At 39.7% G+C, this 14085-nt stretch overlaps 2 protein-coding genes across 2 annotated transcripts in view; one reads left to right on the top strand and one right to left on the bottom strand.

Annotated features, from left to right (window-relative positions):
- The window catches only part of LOC117329280 (rhomboid-related protein 3-like), a 50845-nt gene extending 46915 nt beyond the window's left edge, over positions 1 to 3930 (top strand). The window contains exon 10 of the mRNA XM_033887147.1: positions 591 to 3930. Within this exon, the coding sequence (XP_033743038.1) occupies positions 591 to 823 (233 nt within the window). The 3' untranslated portion in view covers positions 824 to 3930. The remainder of the gene's footprint in view (positions 1 to 590) is intronic.
- A 5597-nt stretch (positions 3931 to 9527) lies between these two features.
- The window catches only part of LOC117329270 (UPF0764 protein C16orf89 homolog), a 34371-nt gene continuing 29813 nt past the window's right edge, over positions 9528 to 14085 (bottom strand). The window contains exon 7 of the mRNA XM_033887135.1: positions 9528 to 11306. Coding sequence (XP_033743026.1) covers positions 11146 to 11306 — 161 coding nt within the window. The 3' untranslated portion in view covers positions 9528 to 11145. The remainder of the gene's footprint in view (positions 11307 to 14085) is intronic.

Genomic DNA, 14085 nt, shown 5'->3' with positions numbered 1-14085 from the left:
TGATCATGTGCAACTCCTCTTGTGTCAGAGACATGTTGGTTTAGTTTGAAAAAAGTACTGATATATACAACTAATCCAAATGTTAAGGTGGAGTAACTTCAACTATTACCTACAATATATACAATATTAAAAATGAAGAAAAATAGCGACACACCTACACTTGTCATAAACAATATACTGACACAAGTTTCCAAGTGATTGGAATATCCTATTTGACCTGACTAGGCAGTTTCCGTAACTTCTCGTTGGAATCGCCTAACCAATCGGGTGCATGTGATGATTTGTTCTTGTCTGGAGTCTGCCTTACCGATAATGAAATCCGAGAACAAAACATGCTGAAAGAATAACAATATATAACAATAGATTCTAAGTTATTGTTTCTTGAAATACAATGTATCTGCGTTTCATTTACGTGTGTGTCGAGTCAGTTAAAGTATTGGCTTTATCATACCTCGAGAATCACGCCTTGTCGAGGGGAACCAGAAAATGTCTACAATGTCATCAGCCCCATATCTTAATTGTATTCCATGATTATTGCAACTCACTTTTTAAACTAAACACATAATTAGATTTTTCTGTATTTGTTTCAGCTAGCGCAGATGTTGGCTTCGCTATATGGGACCGATATTCCAGTTTAGACAAGGCACCGCCTGTCGGATACACTGCTCATCTTATGGGAGCATTGGCAGGATTAACCATGGGACTTGTAGTTTTGAAAAACTTCGAACAAAAACTTCACGAGCAGTACTTATGGTGGATATCACTATCCATATACCTTGTTTGTTTTGCATTCGCCATTTTCTGGAATGTGTTTTATTATTGATTCTCTCAGGAGCTCTTCATCGACATCATCAACGTCATTATCGTCATCATCAAAAACGTCATCGTCTATTCTGTTGTTGACTCAGGTACCGCCATATGGTCATGTGACTTGAGTAGTCAGCCATTTCGTATGGTCATGTGACTGGAATAGTCAGCCTCGCCGTATGGTTAATGTGACTGGAAGTAGTCAGCCTCGCCGTATGGTCGTGTGACTGGAGTAGTCAGGCTCGCCGTATGGTCATGTGACTGGAGTAGTCAGCCTCGCCGTATGGTCATGTGACTGGAGTAGTCAGGCTCGCCGTATGGTCATGTGACTGGAGATGTCAGGCTCGCCGTATGGTCATGTGACTGGAGAAGTCAGCCTCGCCGTATGGTCATGTGACTGGAGAAGTCAGCCTCGCCGTATGGTCGTGTGACTGGAGAAGTCAGCCTCGCCGTATGGTCATGTGACTGGAGAAGTCAGCCTCGCCGTATGGTCATGTGACTGGAGAAGTCAGCCTCGCCGTATGGTCGTATGACTGGAGAAGTCAGCCTCGCCGTATGGTCATGTGACTGGAGAAGTCAGCCTCGCCGTATGGTCATGTGACTGGAGAAGTCAGCCTACTGCCCGATGTTTTGTACAATATGCTTACAGAAGCTTTCAGATCTGTGCTTTATGACATTTTTACTACCGAACAGACCAGGAGGAAAGGGTCTTTAACTTTTGTTTCTGGATCAAACATAGCTGTGGCCGATATAGATTTGTAGTCCTTTCCCACTCGTAAACTTTCGATTAGAATCAGCCTTGAACATTAATTACTTAACTGCTTCAACTAAACGAGCTCTTCTTTGGTTATGTCGATGGATATTAACCTACGAGATTCTGCATTATCACTCAAAAGTTAATTCATAAGAAATATCAAGTAGAAATCTACGTGTAAACAAAACCATAATTTTACCAAACGTGAATGAAGCAAGACCAATATATCAACACAGGAACCATTTATAAAAGTACAAGGGGAATTCAAATTAGGTGTTACGGGCGATACTTGCCTTCTGCCATCACTAACTGCCTTATGTCTTTGGCTAGGTAATGAGATCTTTAATATTGAATCAACTGTGTCATGTAAATTGGGGAAGCATGAGTGTTTCTGTCAGGAAATGGAAAGATTATACCATCATATTATTGACCTAATTTATCGGTGTATTGGAGTTGGTCACACTGCAAACCACTAATGTAGGAGATTGTCAAAAAACAATTTCGGCCAAGTGAAAGGCAGTTTTTACGTGGATATGCCAATATATCTGTTTGAATATATATGGACATCAAATGATATAGTCAACTAGGATTTCAAGCATTTTTAAGATTTCACTTTCCACATATCTTCCGTCTCTGATCGTACATGTGGCAGTGGAGTAAATATTCGTTAATCTGTGATGGCTCTCCGTTGCTGTGTGGAATGAAAACAAACTAAGTTCTTTGTCATAATGAGATGTCCATGGACTCAACGCCCCAGTTTCATCAACAACACATAACTGAAGGAAACCACTTAGCTTAAAACGTTCCATAGGCTTGTATGATTGGATTTAAGTAAAGCGTCTTAATGTAGTTAAGGATTTTTTTTTAATTATATGATGCTTTCTCATGGAAAAAAGGTTATATTAAGGAATTAACTGGGGTCAGCTTAGAGAGTGTTTTTCTATATATCCACGGACATAAAAAACCACTGGATAGTTTGTTACTGTGCTGAGTGTAATGGATTTGGTTTGGTAATCATATTTTGGTAAATTATTGGAATATTTACCTGCTTTGGTATGTATAATTGATTTACTAGGTTTGTTGACAGCGGTACATTGTTTCATTATGCACGGTAAGTGTTTGTGCTAGTTTATTTGAAATATCTATCGGACTGTAAACAAACCCTTCGTATTAATATGCAGATTGATATTACGTATTGAAACCTTTGGTACATCTTCACGTGATACCTATTAATATTACGTTTTGCTGTGCAGCGTTGTGTCGTTCTGTGTTTCGTTATTGTTGCTTTGAAGATAAAATATTGGAAGAGTAGGTTTTGTTTAGGGAATTGTGACCAGAGAACATTTTAATGTCATTTTTTAAATAATGAATGAGTATGAATTACAACATAATTTAAACAGTTTTATATTTCATGAAAAAACGTAATCATGTATGTCAGAAATATTACACAACACTGTGTAATATTACGATGAGGCCTTCACGACCTGGTTGTCAACTGAAAGAACAAGACACCCAGAACAGTTTTTGACACTCGTCTTTGTAATATGGTATGCATTTTTATGTGCGATATCAATATGTCATCATGATTAGATTGCAATTCCAGACATTTTAAGTTACAAATACATACATAATTTATATATACTGGTATATACACGTATGGTACATTACACCCACAATGCACTGTAACAATTAGTGTACATACCATATAAGGAGACAAATCTATGTGTGATATAAACACTATGATACTTGTATCAACTCTATATATTACTCTCTACTGTTAGATCTGTACAACTGTATTTATTACTCTCTACTGTTATATCTGTTGAGTGGACATGAGATCAGGATTTAGACCAAAGAATGTTAATGATGATATATTTAATGTGGACATATTACTTATTGTATTTTATTTGTTATTATTTAGATATTTATATCAGTTCCGATGCTAGATACTGTGCTCTTGTGGTATTTGCATGGGGCACGTTGATTGTGAACGTCACAGAAGCTGTCATACATGAAAGTTATTATCTACCTGATCCCCAAGAAGACACATTTCCAAATTAAACATTTTTCTTTCATTGGAAATGTCGCTTCATCTTGTTCCAAATACATCAAATGGGGGTGTATTCCATGGTCCTACCATAACGAGAAAACGGTGGGTTTTTTCTTTCTCGTTTTATACACTGTTGACTCAAGTACTAACCTCCGCATGATCAATGAAAACATATATTTATGATCAATGCATACAAAATAATGTCAGATAAGTTTTTGATTTAAAATCACTCACGATATGATCTAGAATTTATGTATATATAATGCGATTTAATGAAAAGGTAATATACTTGTGACTAAATAAATAACTTACAGTTGGTTATTGTTTCGTAATATTTGTCACTAGAAAATTCTTTCTCGCCTGACAAAGGCAACAAGTCCAATGACATGTTGGATGTAATAGAGTGTTCCAACGACCTGGTTAACGGTCCGCAGTATAGTACCACCACCATTCTTATATGTTTATGTTTTATTACTGATTAGTTGACCACTCATGCTCGTTAAACCTTACCATTCTATTTTAAATGTTTTACACAGGAATACTGTATTAACACATCCTCTAGACGAATTACAATTTTGTTTTTGTTTCGTTAATGTGTTATCAACTTGGGGTTGCTGTCATCTTTGCTTTGAGCATACTCCCACCGCCATTACGCCGAAACTGATCATTAAAGTTCCTGAGCTCTGCGCCCATCGCGACCATAAACTTTTCCCCATATGACCCATCAGCTAGAATCCTCGCCGTGATCAAACAGTGCGATCGGAGAGGCTTTAATGTATAAACCTACCGATAACATGTACATGTGTCACTGTTATATCTTGTAAGCATCCTCCATTCACGTATGTACGGTCGCCATACATGTACGGTCATCAAACAGACTTCTAATCCTCACTCACGTATGTACGGTCATCATACAGACTCCTAATCCCCCTCACGTATGTACGGTCGCCATACATGTACGGTCATCATACAGACTTCTAATCCCCCTCACGTATGTACGGTCATCATACAGACTTCTAATCCCCCTCACGTGTGTACGGTCATCATACAGAGTTCTAATCCCCCTCATGTTATATACGGTCATCATACAGACTCCTAATCCCCCTCACGCATGTACGGTCATCATACAGACTTCTAATCCCACTCATGCATGTACGGTCATCATACAGACTCCTAATCCCCCTCTAGTATGTACGGTCATCATACAGACTTCTAATCCCCCTCATGCATGTACGGTCATCATACAGACTTCTAATCCTCACTCACGTATGTACGGTCGCCATACATGTACGGTCATCATACAGACTCCTAATCCCCCTCACGTATGTACGGTCATCATACAGACTCCTAATCCCCCTCACGTATGTACGGTCATCATAGAGACTTCTAATCCCCCTCACGTATGTACGGTCATCATAGAGACTTCTAATCCCCCTCACGTATGTACGGTCGCCATACATATACGGTCATCATACAGACTCCTAACTCCCACTCACGTATGTACGGTCATCATACAGGCTCCTAATCCCCCTCACGTATGTACGGTCATCATACAGACTCCTAATCCCCCTCACGTATGTACGGTCGCCATACATGTACGGTCATCATACAGACTTCTAATCCTCACTCACGTATGTACGGTCATCATACATGTACGGTCATCATACAGACTTCTAATCCCCCTCACGTATGTACGGTCATCATACAGACTTCTAATCCTCACTCACGTATGTACGGTCATCATACAGACTTCTAATCCTCACTCACGTATGTACGGTCGCCATACATGTACGGTCATCATAGAGACTTCTAATCCCCCTCACGTATGTACGGTCATCATACAGACTCCTAATCCCCCTCATGTATATACGGTCATCATACAGACTCCTAATCCCCCTCACGTATGTACGGTCGCCATACATGTACGGTCATCATACAGACTTCTAATCCTCACTCACGTATGTACGGTCGCCATACATGTACGGTCATCATAGAGACTTCTAATCCCCCTCACGTATGTACGGTCATCATACAGACTTCTAATCCTCACTCACGTATGTACGGTCATCATACAGACTTCTAATCCTCACTCACGTATGTACGGTCGCCATACATGTACGGTCATCATAGAGACTTCTAATCCCCCTCACGTATGTACGGTCGCCATACATGTACGGTCATCATACAGACTTCTAATCCCCCTCACGTATGTACGGTCATCATACAGACTTCTAATCCTCACTCACGTATGTACGGTCATCATACAGACTTCTAATCCTCACTCACGTATGTACGGTCGCCATACATGTACGGTCATCATACAGACTTCTAATCCTCACTCACGTATGTACGGTCCCCATACATGTACGGTCATCATAGAGACTTCTAATCCCCCTCACGTATGTACGGTCATCATACATGTACGGTCATCATACAGACTCCTAATCCCCCTCATGTATATACGGTCATCATAGAGACTTCTAATCCCCCTCACGTATGTACGGTCATCATACATGTACGGTCATCATACAGACTCCTAATCCCCCTCATGTATATACGGTCATCATACAGACTCCTAATCCCCCTCACGTATGTACGGTCGCCATACATGTACGGTCATCATACAGACTCCTAACTCCCACCCACGTTTATACGGTCATCATACAGACTCCTAATCTCCACCTACGTTTATACAGTCATCATACAGACTCCTAATCCCCGCTCACTCTTTTTCTTCATGTCAGTCATCTGGATATTTTGTACAATAATAGCTCTCATGAGCTTTTGTTATATATTTGCATCATATATGCGACGTTAAATACAGATTGTTGCATTGTATTGTATTGTATTGTTTTGTTTTGTTTTGGGAACCATGTCTTCGTTATGTCTTACTAGGCCACACAGGATGGATAATGTGTGTAGCTTTATAACTTAGTTGTCTCTTGTTGTACATTTGTACCACGCAGCAGAAGGAGGGACAGAAGTAGGCAGCACACACCTAACTTATCTTTATAGTGTTAATAATGGTAGACATATTGGGATCGTGTTTTCGATAACTTTCATTGTGATAATAATTCGAAGAAAAATGAATAAGCGTCTTCTTTTTTTCTCTGAAAATAAACAACAATAAACAATTTTCATTTCCGTCACTGACTGGGCTATCACAAAGTCATGAAGGAACCAGAAACGCTTGAAAACTTACTGAATCATTATCAAATATAAATGAGTCCCTATTGTTTGTAATGATCGTTCCCCATTGTCTGCTGTGGAAAATCTGCTAACAATATGGTCCATTCAATCATGAAATTCGTAATCAAAGTAATGCTTTTTCAAAATCTTCTTTTTTATCCAATTGATATCACATAGATCTGAGAAAGCATATTACTCTGGTGGAAAACTAGGGATCCCATTGATATCACACAGATCTGAGAGCATATGATCATAGTGGACCCCTAGGGATCCAGGTTTACTATCTGCTTGCTATGCTGTCGTCGATTACTTTGTGTTATTTGCATTGAAATCGCATTTGACTCATTGAAAATTAATTTTACCAATCATTAGATAGGGTAATTCCCAGATTGATCGGAGGAAGATACAAGAACTTGTTCTACTTCAACGGAACAGAGTTAAATTGATTGGACACAGTTTTATTGATCAACTGGTATGTGATAAGGCCAGACTGTAACATATTTAATATGCAACACTAAACCGGCCAACATATGCAGCATTGTACCAATGGTCCGCTGTATTCAGTCATTATATCAATCTGACCAGGGGATTAAGAACTTAGTAGGTTCACAGTGTAGTGATAGGTGTCTATGTCAAACAAGTTATAATTGGTCCTTGTTGAGCTGTAGGACGAATTCCAACTGACTCCCGTTTTCACTAATTCGTAAACAATCATAAACTTCTGGGAAAAAAGAGCATCACTGTTAACATTTTTAAGATAGACAACATTGAACTCCTGTGTGTAAGACAAGTTACCATTGGCTACTGTTTGATTGTAAGACAAGGTACCATTGGCTTCTGTTTAATTGTAAGACAAGTTACCATTGGCTACTGTTTGATTGTAAGACAAGTTACCATTGGCTACTGTTTGATTGTAAGACAAGGTACCATTGGCTTCTGTTTAATTGTAAGACAAGTTACCATTGGCTACTGTTTGATTGTAAGACAAGTTACCATTGGCTACTGTTTGATTGTAAGACAAGGTACCATTGGCTTCTGTTTAATTGTAAGACAAGTTACCATTGGCTACTGTTTAATTGTAAGACAAGTTACCATTGACGTTTGTTTAATTGTAAGACAAGTTACCATAAGCTACTGTTTAATTGTAAGACAAGTTACCATTGGCTTGTGCTTAATTGTAATAAAAGTTACCATTGATACTGTATACCTGACCGTGTACTGGCCTATCTTTGATATACCTGACCGTGTTACTACAATGATACTATATACCTGACCGTGTACTGGCCTATCTTAGATATACCTGACCGTGTTACTACAATGATACTATATACCTGACCGTGTACTGACCTGTCTTAGAGGAACCCCTGCCTACAATGATACTATATACCTGACCGTGTACTAACCTGTCTTAGAGGAACCCCGGCCAACAATGGTACTGTATACCAAACCGTGTACTAACCTGTCTTAGAGGAACCCCGACCTACAATGGTACTGTATACCAGACCGTGTACTAACCTGTCTTAGAGGAACCCCGGCCTACAATGGTACTGTATACCTGACCGTGTACTAACCTGTCTTAGAGGAACCCCGGCCTACAATGGTACTGTATACCAGACCGTGTACTGACCTGTCTTAAAGGAAACTCGGCCTACAATGGTACTGTATACCAAACCGTGTACTGACCTGTCTTAGAGGAACCCCGGCCTACAATGGTACTGTATACCAGACCGTGTACTGACCTGTCTTAAAGGAAACTCAGCCTACAATGGTACTGTATACCAAACCGTGTACTGACCTGTCTTAGAGGAACCCCGGCCTACAATGGTACTGTATACCTGACCGTGTACTAACCTGTCTTAGAACCCCGGCCTACAATAGTACTGTATACCTGACCGTGTACTAACCTGTCTTAGAACCCCGGCCAACAATGGTACTGTATACCTGACCGTGTACTAACCTGTCTTAGAGGAACCCCGGCCTACAATGATACTGTATACCTGACCGTGTACTGACCTGTCTTAGAGGAACCCCGGCCTACAATGATACTGTATATCAGACCGTGTACTGTCCTGTCTTAGAGGAACCCCGGCCTACAATGGTACTGTATACCAGACCGTGTACTAACCTGTCTTAGAGGAACCCCGACCTACAATGGTACTGTATACCTGACCGTGTACTAACCTGTCCAAGAGGAACCCCGGCCTACAATGGTACTGTATACCAGACCGTGTACTAACCTGTCTTAGAGAAACCCCGACCTACAATGGTACTGTATACCTGACCGTGTACTGACCTGTCTTAGAGGAACCCCGGCCTACAATGGTACTGTATACCAGACCGTGTACTAACCTGTCTTAGAGGAACCCCTACAATGATACTGTATACCAGACCGTGTACTGACCTGTCTTAGAGGAACCCCGACCTACAATGGTACTGTATACCAGACCGTGTACTGACCTGTCTTAATGGAACCCGGCCTACAATGATACTGTATACCTGACCGTGTACTGACCTGTCTTAGAGGAACCCCGGCCTACAATGGTACTGTATACCAGACCGTGTACTGACCTGTCTTAGAGGAACCCCGGCCTACAAGGAAACTTAATACCAGACCGTACACTAATTTGTTTTAGAGAAACCCCGACCTATAATGATAATGTATATCATATATTGATTTAATTCTCTCAGAATGTGTTAGTTTGTTTGAAATAGACACAGACACATGGGTTGTATGGAAAATATTTTATTCTCTTGGGAAATATATTAATGAAATTTAAATAATTGTATATATTATCCATATATATGTCACGCACTGCTTGGGTTGTTGCAATTATCAACAAAATTGAGCACACATAGTTTGATTTGCAAATGGAATGTTTAAACTTAAAACAATGTATCAGACAGTGATTGCCATGTGTATCTATATCAGACGTATTACGACAGCTCTGGAGCTGTTACACAATTATGTTATTGATATTCCTCCATTGTACACCTGTGTTTTGTGTTTGTTAGCCGTGCTTCATTCGCTCACCTGTTGAAAAGGTGTATACACAACACACACGCTAATCTACTGGCATGTCCACAGACATGTAACTGACACTCTACCATTCATTATTTCTGAAAGCGACTAAACTCTAGTTGTTGTTGCTGCTGTTGCTGCTGCTGCTGCTGCTGGAGAATCACTCTTTAGAGGGTTATTGTGTGCTCAGTCAAGGGTTTTGTCTGAGGGGACTGGTCGGGAACGCTCATCAGTAAAGGGGTAATATCAGGCGGTGTGGTGCGCCCGGTAAAACGGTACAGTATTATCATGGATGACGGACGTGTAAATAGTTATCAATTGTAAAGTCGTGCTTTAACACTGAGGCAAGTAATGAAAAATTAATAGAATCAAATGGTGTTTTAAATAAAAAGAATTTTATCATTTTGACTGATCAAGGTGAATTGATTTGGCAGACTATATATGCTATGCAGGTAGAGACTATTGTGACATTCACGTGTAACGTAATACAAACATTTCTGGCATTTTTCGGCCTTTTAAAATTTGATATTGGCCGACAAATTTCAAACTCCTGCCATGGTAAAAAGGAGGGGAAAGCTGACCCGCTCTCGGGTCGGCACGTCAGCGGCAACAAAGATATATATTTATGGAAATATCAATCATTTTCCGATCTACTTGACCATACATACATACATGTCAATATACATATACAGAAAACACTTATTTTATCTTATTCCGAGATGTTAGTCGGTCCATATCAGATTTTCAAAAGGCCGATTCTTCGGATGACGTGTTAAGGTGAAGTGAATTTACCACGTGCTTTACAGGTGAAGAGTTGTGTATTTACCACGTGGTTTACATGTGAAGAGTTGTGTATTTACCACGTGGTTTACAGGTGAAGAGTTGTGTATTTACCACGTGGTTTACATGTGAAGAGTTGTGTATTTACCACGTGGTTTACAGGTGAAGAGTTGTGTATTTACCACGTGGTTTACAGGTGAAGAGTTGTGTATCAGCCACTTGTTTTGCAGGTTAAGAGTTGGGTATCGGGCACGTATGATACAGGTGAAGAGTTGGGTATTGGGCACGTATGATACAGGTGAAGAGTTAGGTATTGGCCACCTGTTATGCAGGTTAAGAGTTATGGATTGGCACGCATGACACATGTGAAGAGTTTTGTATTGGTCACTTGTTTTGTAGGTGAAGAGCTGGGTATTGGCCACTCAAGATATATTACAGTCTCACTGATCTTTGAAGTTCAACCACGACTTCAGTGTCTCGATGTACGTTAAGGATCTGCATTGACTTGTATCCTTCCTCAATGTTTTACCTAAATTACTTAATTCTTCAGTTGTCCATGTCTCGCTCGAAGGCGGCAAACTCCAGCATGTAGCGGATGTACTGACCGAGGGCTGCCACAGCCACTGTGGTCCGATGACACAGACATCCGTGATCGAGAAGGCGCTCCTCCCGTTTGTTCCTGATCCGAGGTTTTGTCCCGCGGTACTCTACAACACACCAATTGTTTACATACATTTGTTTATAGTTTACAAATACACTGTACAGCACGTACACAACAAAGACAATGCCTTATCGTCTACCCTAATGTATCATAAAGTCATGTCGTTTTGGGGTCCGTCAGCATCATCGAGAGAAAAAGACGACTTGATTAGCATCAAGACGGCAGTCTCTTGTATTGCATTACTCTGATACTGTTCTCTTGTTCACAAGATAACTGGGATACATTTGCTTTTCATTGCCGAATGATCTCCAATATATCTTTAATCTGTGCAACCAGGCCGTGTTTATGATGGAAAAGAACATCCTTATAATAACCTACTGACTTCCTGAAATGTCGACGAGTATACATGTAGAACATTCTGCATAGCCAACAATGACAAGAAACGTTTACAATAAAGGAGAACTTATTTTGATTTGTGCTCCAGGTTCTCCAAGATTTGTCCCAATACTGACCATGAACAACCCGTGCCAACGATAAGAATAACCAAATAGTCCAATAACAATCTGGTTATACGTTTGTAATTTACCAACAGTTGTTTCTTACCAACTGGGCACTACATTCCTAACAGTAAATAATCCGTGTACATGTGTGATCCAACTGTTGACATCGCGTATTGTGATATATGGCCAGATTCTCCGTGGAGACTGCTGTGTGCATACACTAATCAAACATGTTCTTTTTTTCACTGTAACACTGTTTCACATTATCCACGTTTCCGCGATCATGTGGTATACCGTTTGTGCTATATCGGGAGAATCAATGTTCCAATTGGGTTCCCCGATGAGTATATATGTCTATTTAACCAAATTTGATATACGCTAAGGTACCATGCCCCCTTCCACAGTTGCATATGGTCAATACTTGACCGAACTGACTTAAAGAAATTCCTGAAGATTGTCTATTTAACCACACTCTTGGTGGCTGATGTGTAAAGAACATGTGATTTTGGGAAATGACAATGTACACGGAGAACAACACAACATGAAATGATTGAACAAAATAACACAATATAATAGCTCCTTTCAAACCAAATTTAGAATAAGATGCGGTGGAACCAAACTAATTAATTCAACAAAGGGTGTCTTCTACCTGCAATCTCGAGAAATTGTACAAAAGACATACAGGATATTGAAATATAAAAAAGCTGAATGTTCGATTTCTATCATAGCTGTTACCTTATTTACATTTTGTTTCAATAAATATGACGGTAAGGTTTGTGGTGATTAAACATGTTGTGATACAAATGTATGTTGGACCTTATTTATACTGTTCATCAATGAAAACATATCTTTATCAACCATTGTTGACCTTACACTTTGGATACAAAAACAACAGAGAATACCGACTTATAAAGGAAGTTTCAGCTAAAAATTAATTCAGATTATTTGGACTTTCACTAAAACATGAATCACAATGGGTAGAAAATCAAAAGAATAAGCATTTAATCGAAAGAAAATATCGCATGCCTACTATGTATATTGATATCATTAGTTGGGTTGCGGGAGGAAGATAAGAACTTTTGGTACACAAAAGAACCGGTAAAAAAAACATTGGCAATAGTGCGAGTTAAAAGATATAAAATGCTTTTTGTTATATGGATTGGTCAAAGTGTTTATACTTTGGGTATAACTTCCAAGACTTGAACACTAAAGTATAAGGCGATTATTACGTTTCCTGGTCGGGGCTAGTTAACATATGGTGTGTTGTTGCCAGATATTTTACAGTGATAACTACATTAGCCCCATGTGTCATGCAAAGATGTCATTAAAATTACGGTTCTTTGGTGTTCAGAGAACACTCCCTGTTTGAACATTCTAATGAATTCGTAACTATATTTAAAACGATATCTGCAAAAACATCGCATCATATCATTGAAAAAAACCTCCTGAAAATATGGCACAGGTAAGCAATTTAGACTATATATACATGGATCTGTATTGACAAATGAATGGTTGATGTGAACAAAAAAGGTTTTTCAGGTACAGCTTCAGTATTTGCTTGTATGGGGTTTAACATCCTCACAACACAGGGGTCATATAGGGACGACGTCAAGGACTGACGGGACAACCATCAGACGGGACATCCAGGGAACCATGGATATCCCGGATTCGTAATGGACATATAGGTTTGAGTATTTCTTATTTAGTTGCCTCATACGCCCACCATGCCATAGGGTGTACACTATGCCTAATTCCTGTGCTCTCGCGGTATTGCAGTGGATCCTCACCAAAAGTTGCCTGTGACGTCATAAAGAAAAAAATACAGCATGTATATTTCCCGGCTCCTGTATTGGTTTCACGTCATCGTTAGTAGGCTTGATACGAAGGGCGTTTGATGCATTCGTTAAACTCACAGCTTTTGGTTGTTTTCAAGAAACCAATGGTCACCTTCCTGGTGTAATCAACGTGCTTTTGTTTATGAGTATTCTTAAAACCATGGGTTTGTCCACAGTATGGTGCCAAGTCGGACAAGGGATGTACATGTATATACAAGCACATCAGTATGTAATCAGGTCTGGCGGATGTCAATGTATTGTTGGAATCCTGACGTTATTTATCCCCGACACGCTTTCCCAATAGTGTACTGAATAACATATATCACCACCCCTCGCATCATAAAATCAACACGTGGAACCCATGTATATTAAATATTTTCATGAGCCAATTTCGCCTATATCACGAATACAATATTGATGATAGATAAACAGACTGCGTTAGGAAGTCTTTACTTCGTTGATTCGCGGAACAGTTATAAGTAAAATATCC

The sequence above is a fragment of the Pecten maximus genome, chromosome 1, assembly GCF_902652985.1.
Source record: "Pecten maximus chromosome 1, xPecMax1.1, whole genome shotgun sequence".
Lineage (NCBI taxonomy): Eukaryota > Metazoa > Mollusca > Bivalvia > Pectinida > Pectinidae > Pecten > Pecten maximus.
Note: the sequence above shows the minus strand (reverse complement) of the source record. Positions and strands in the feature narration are given on the sequence as shown.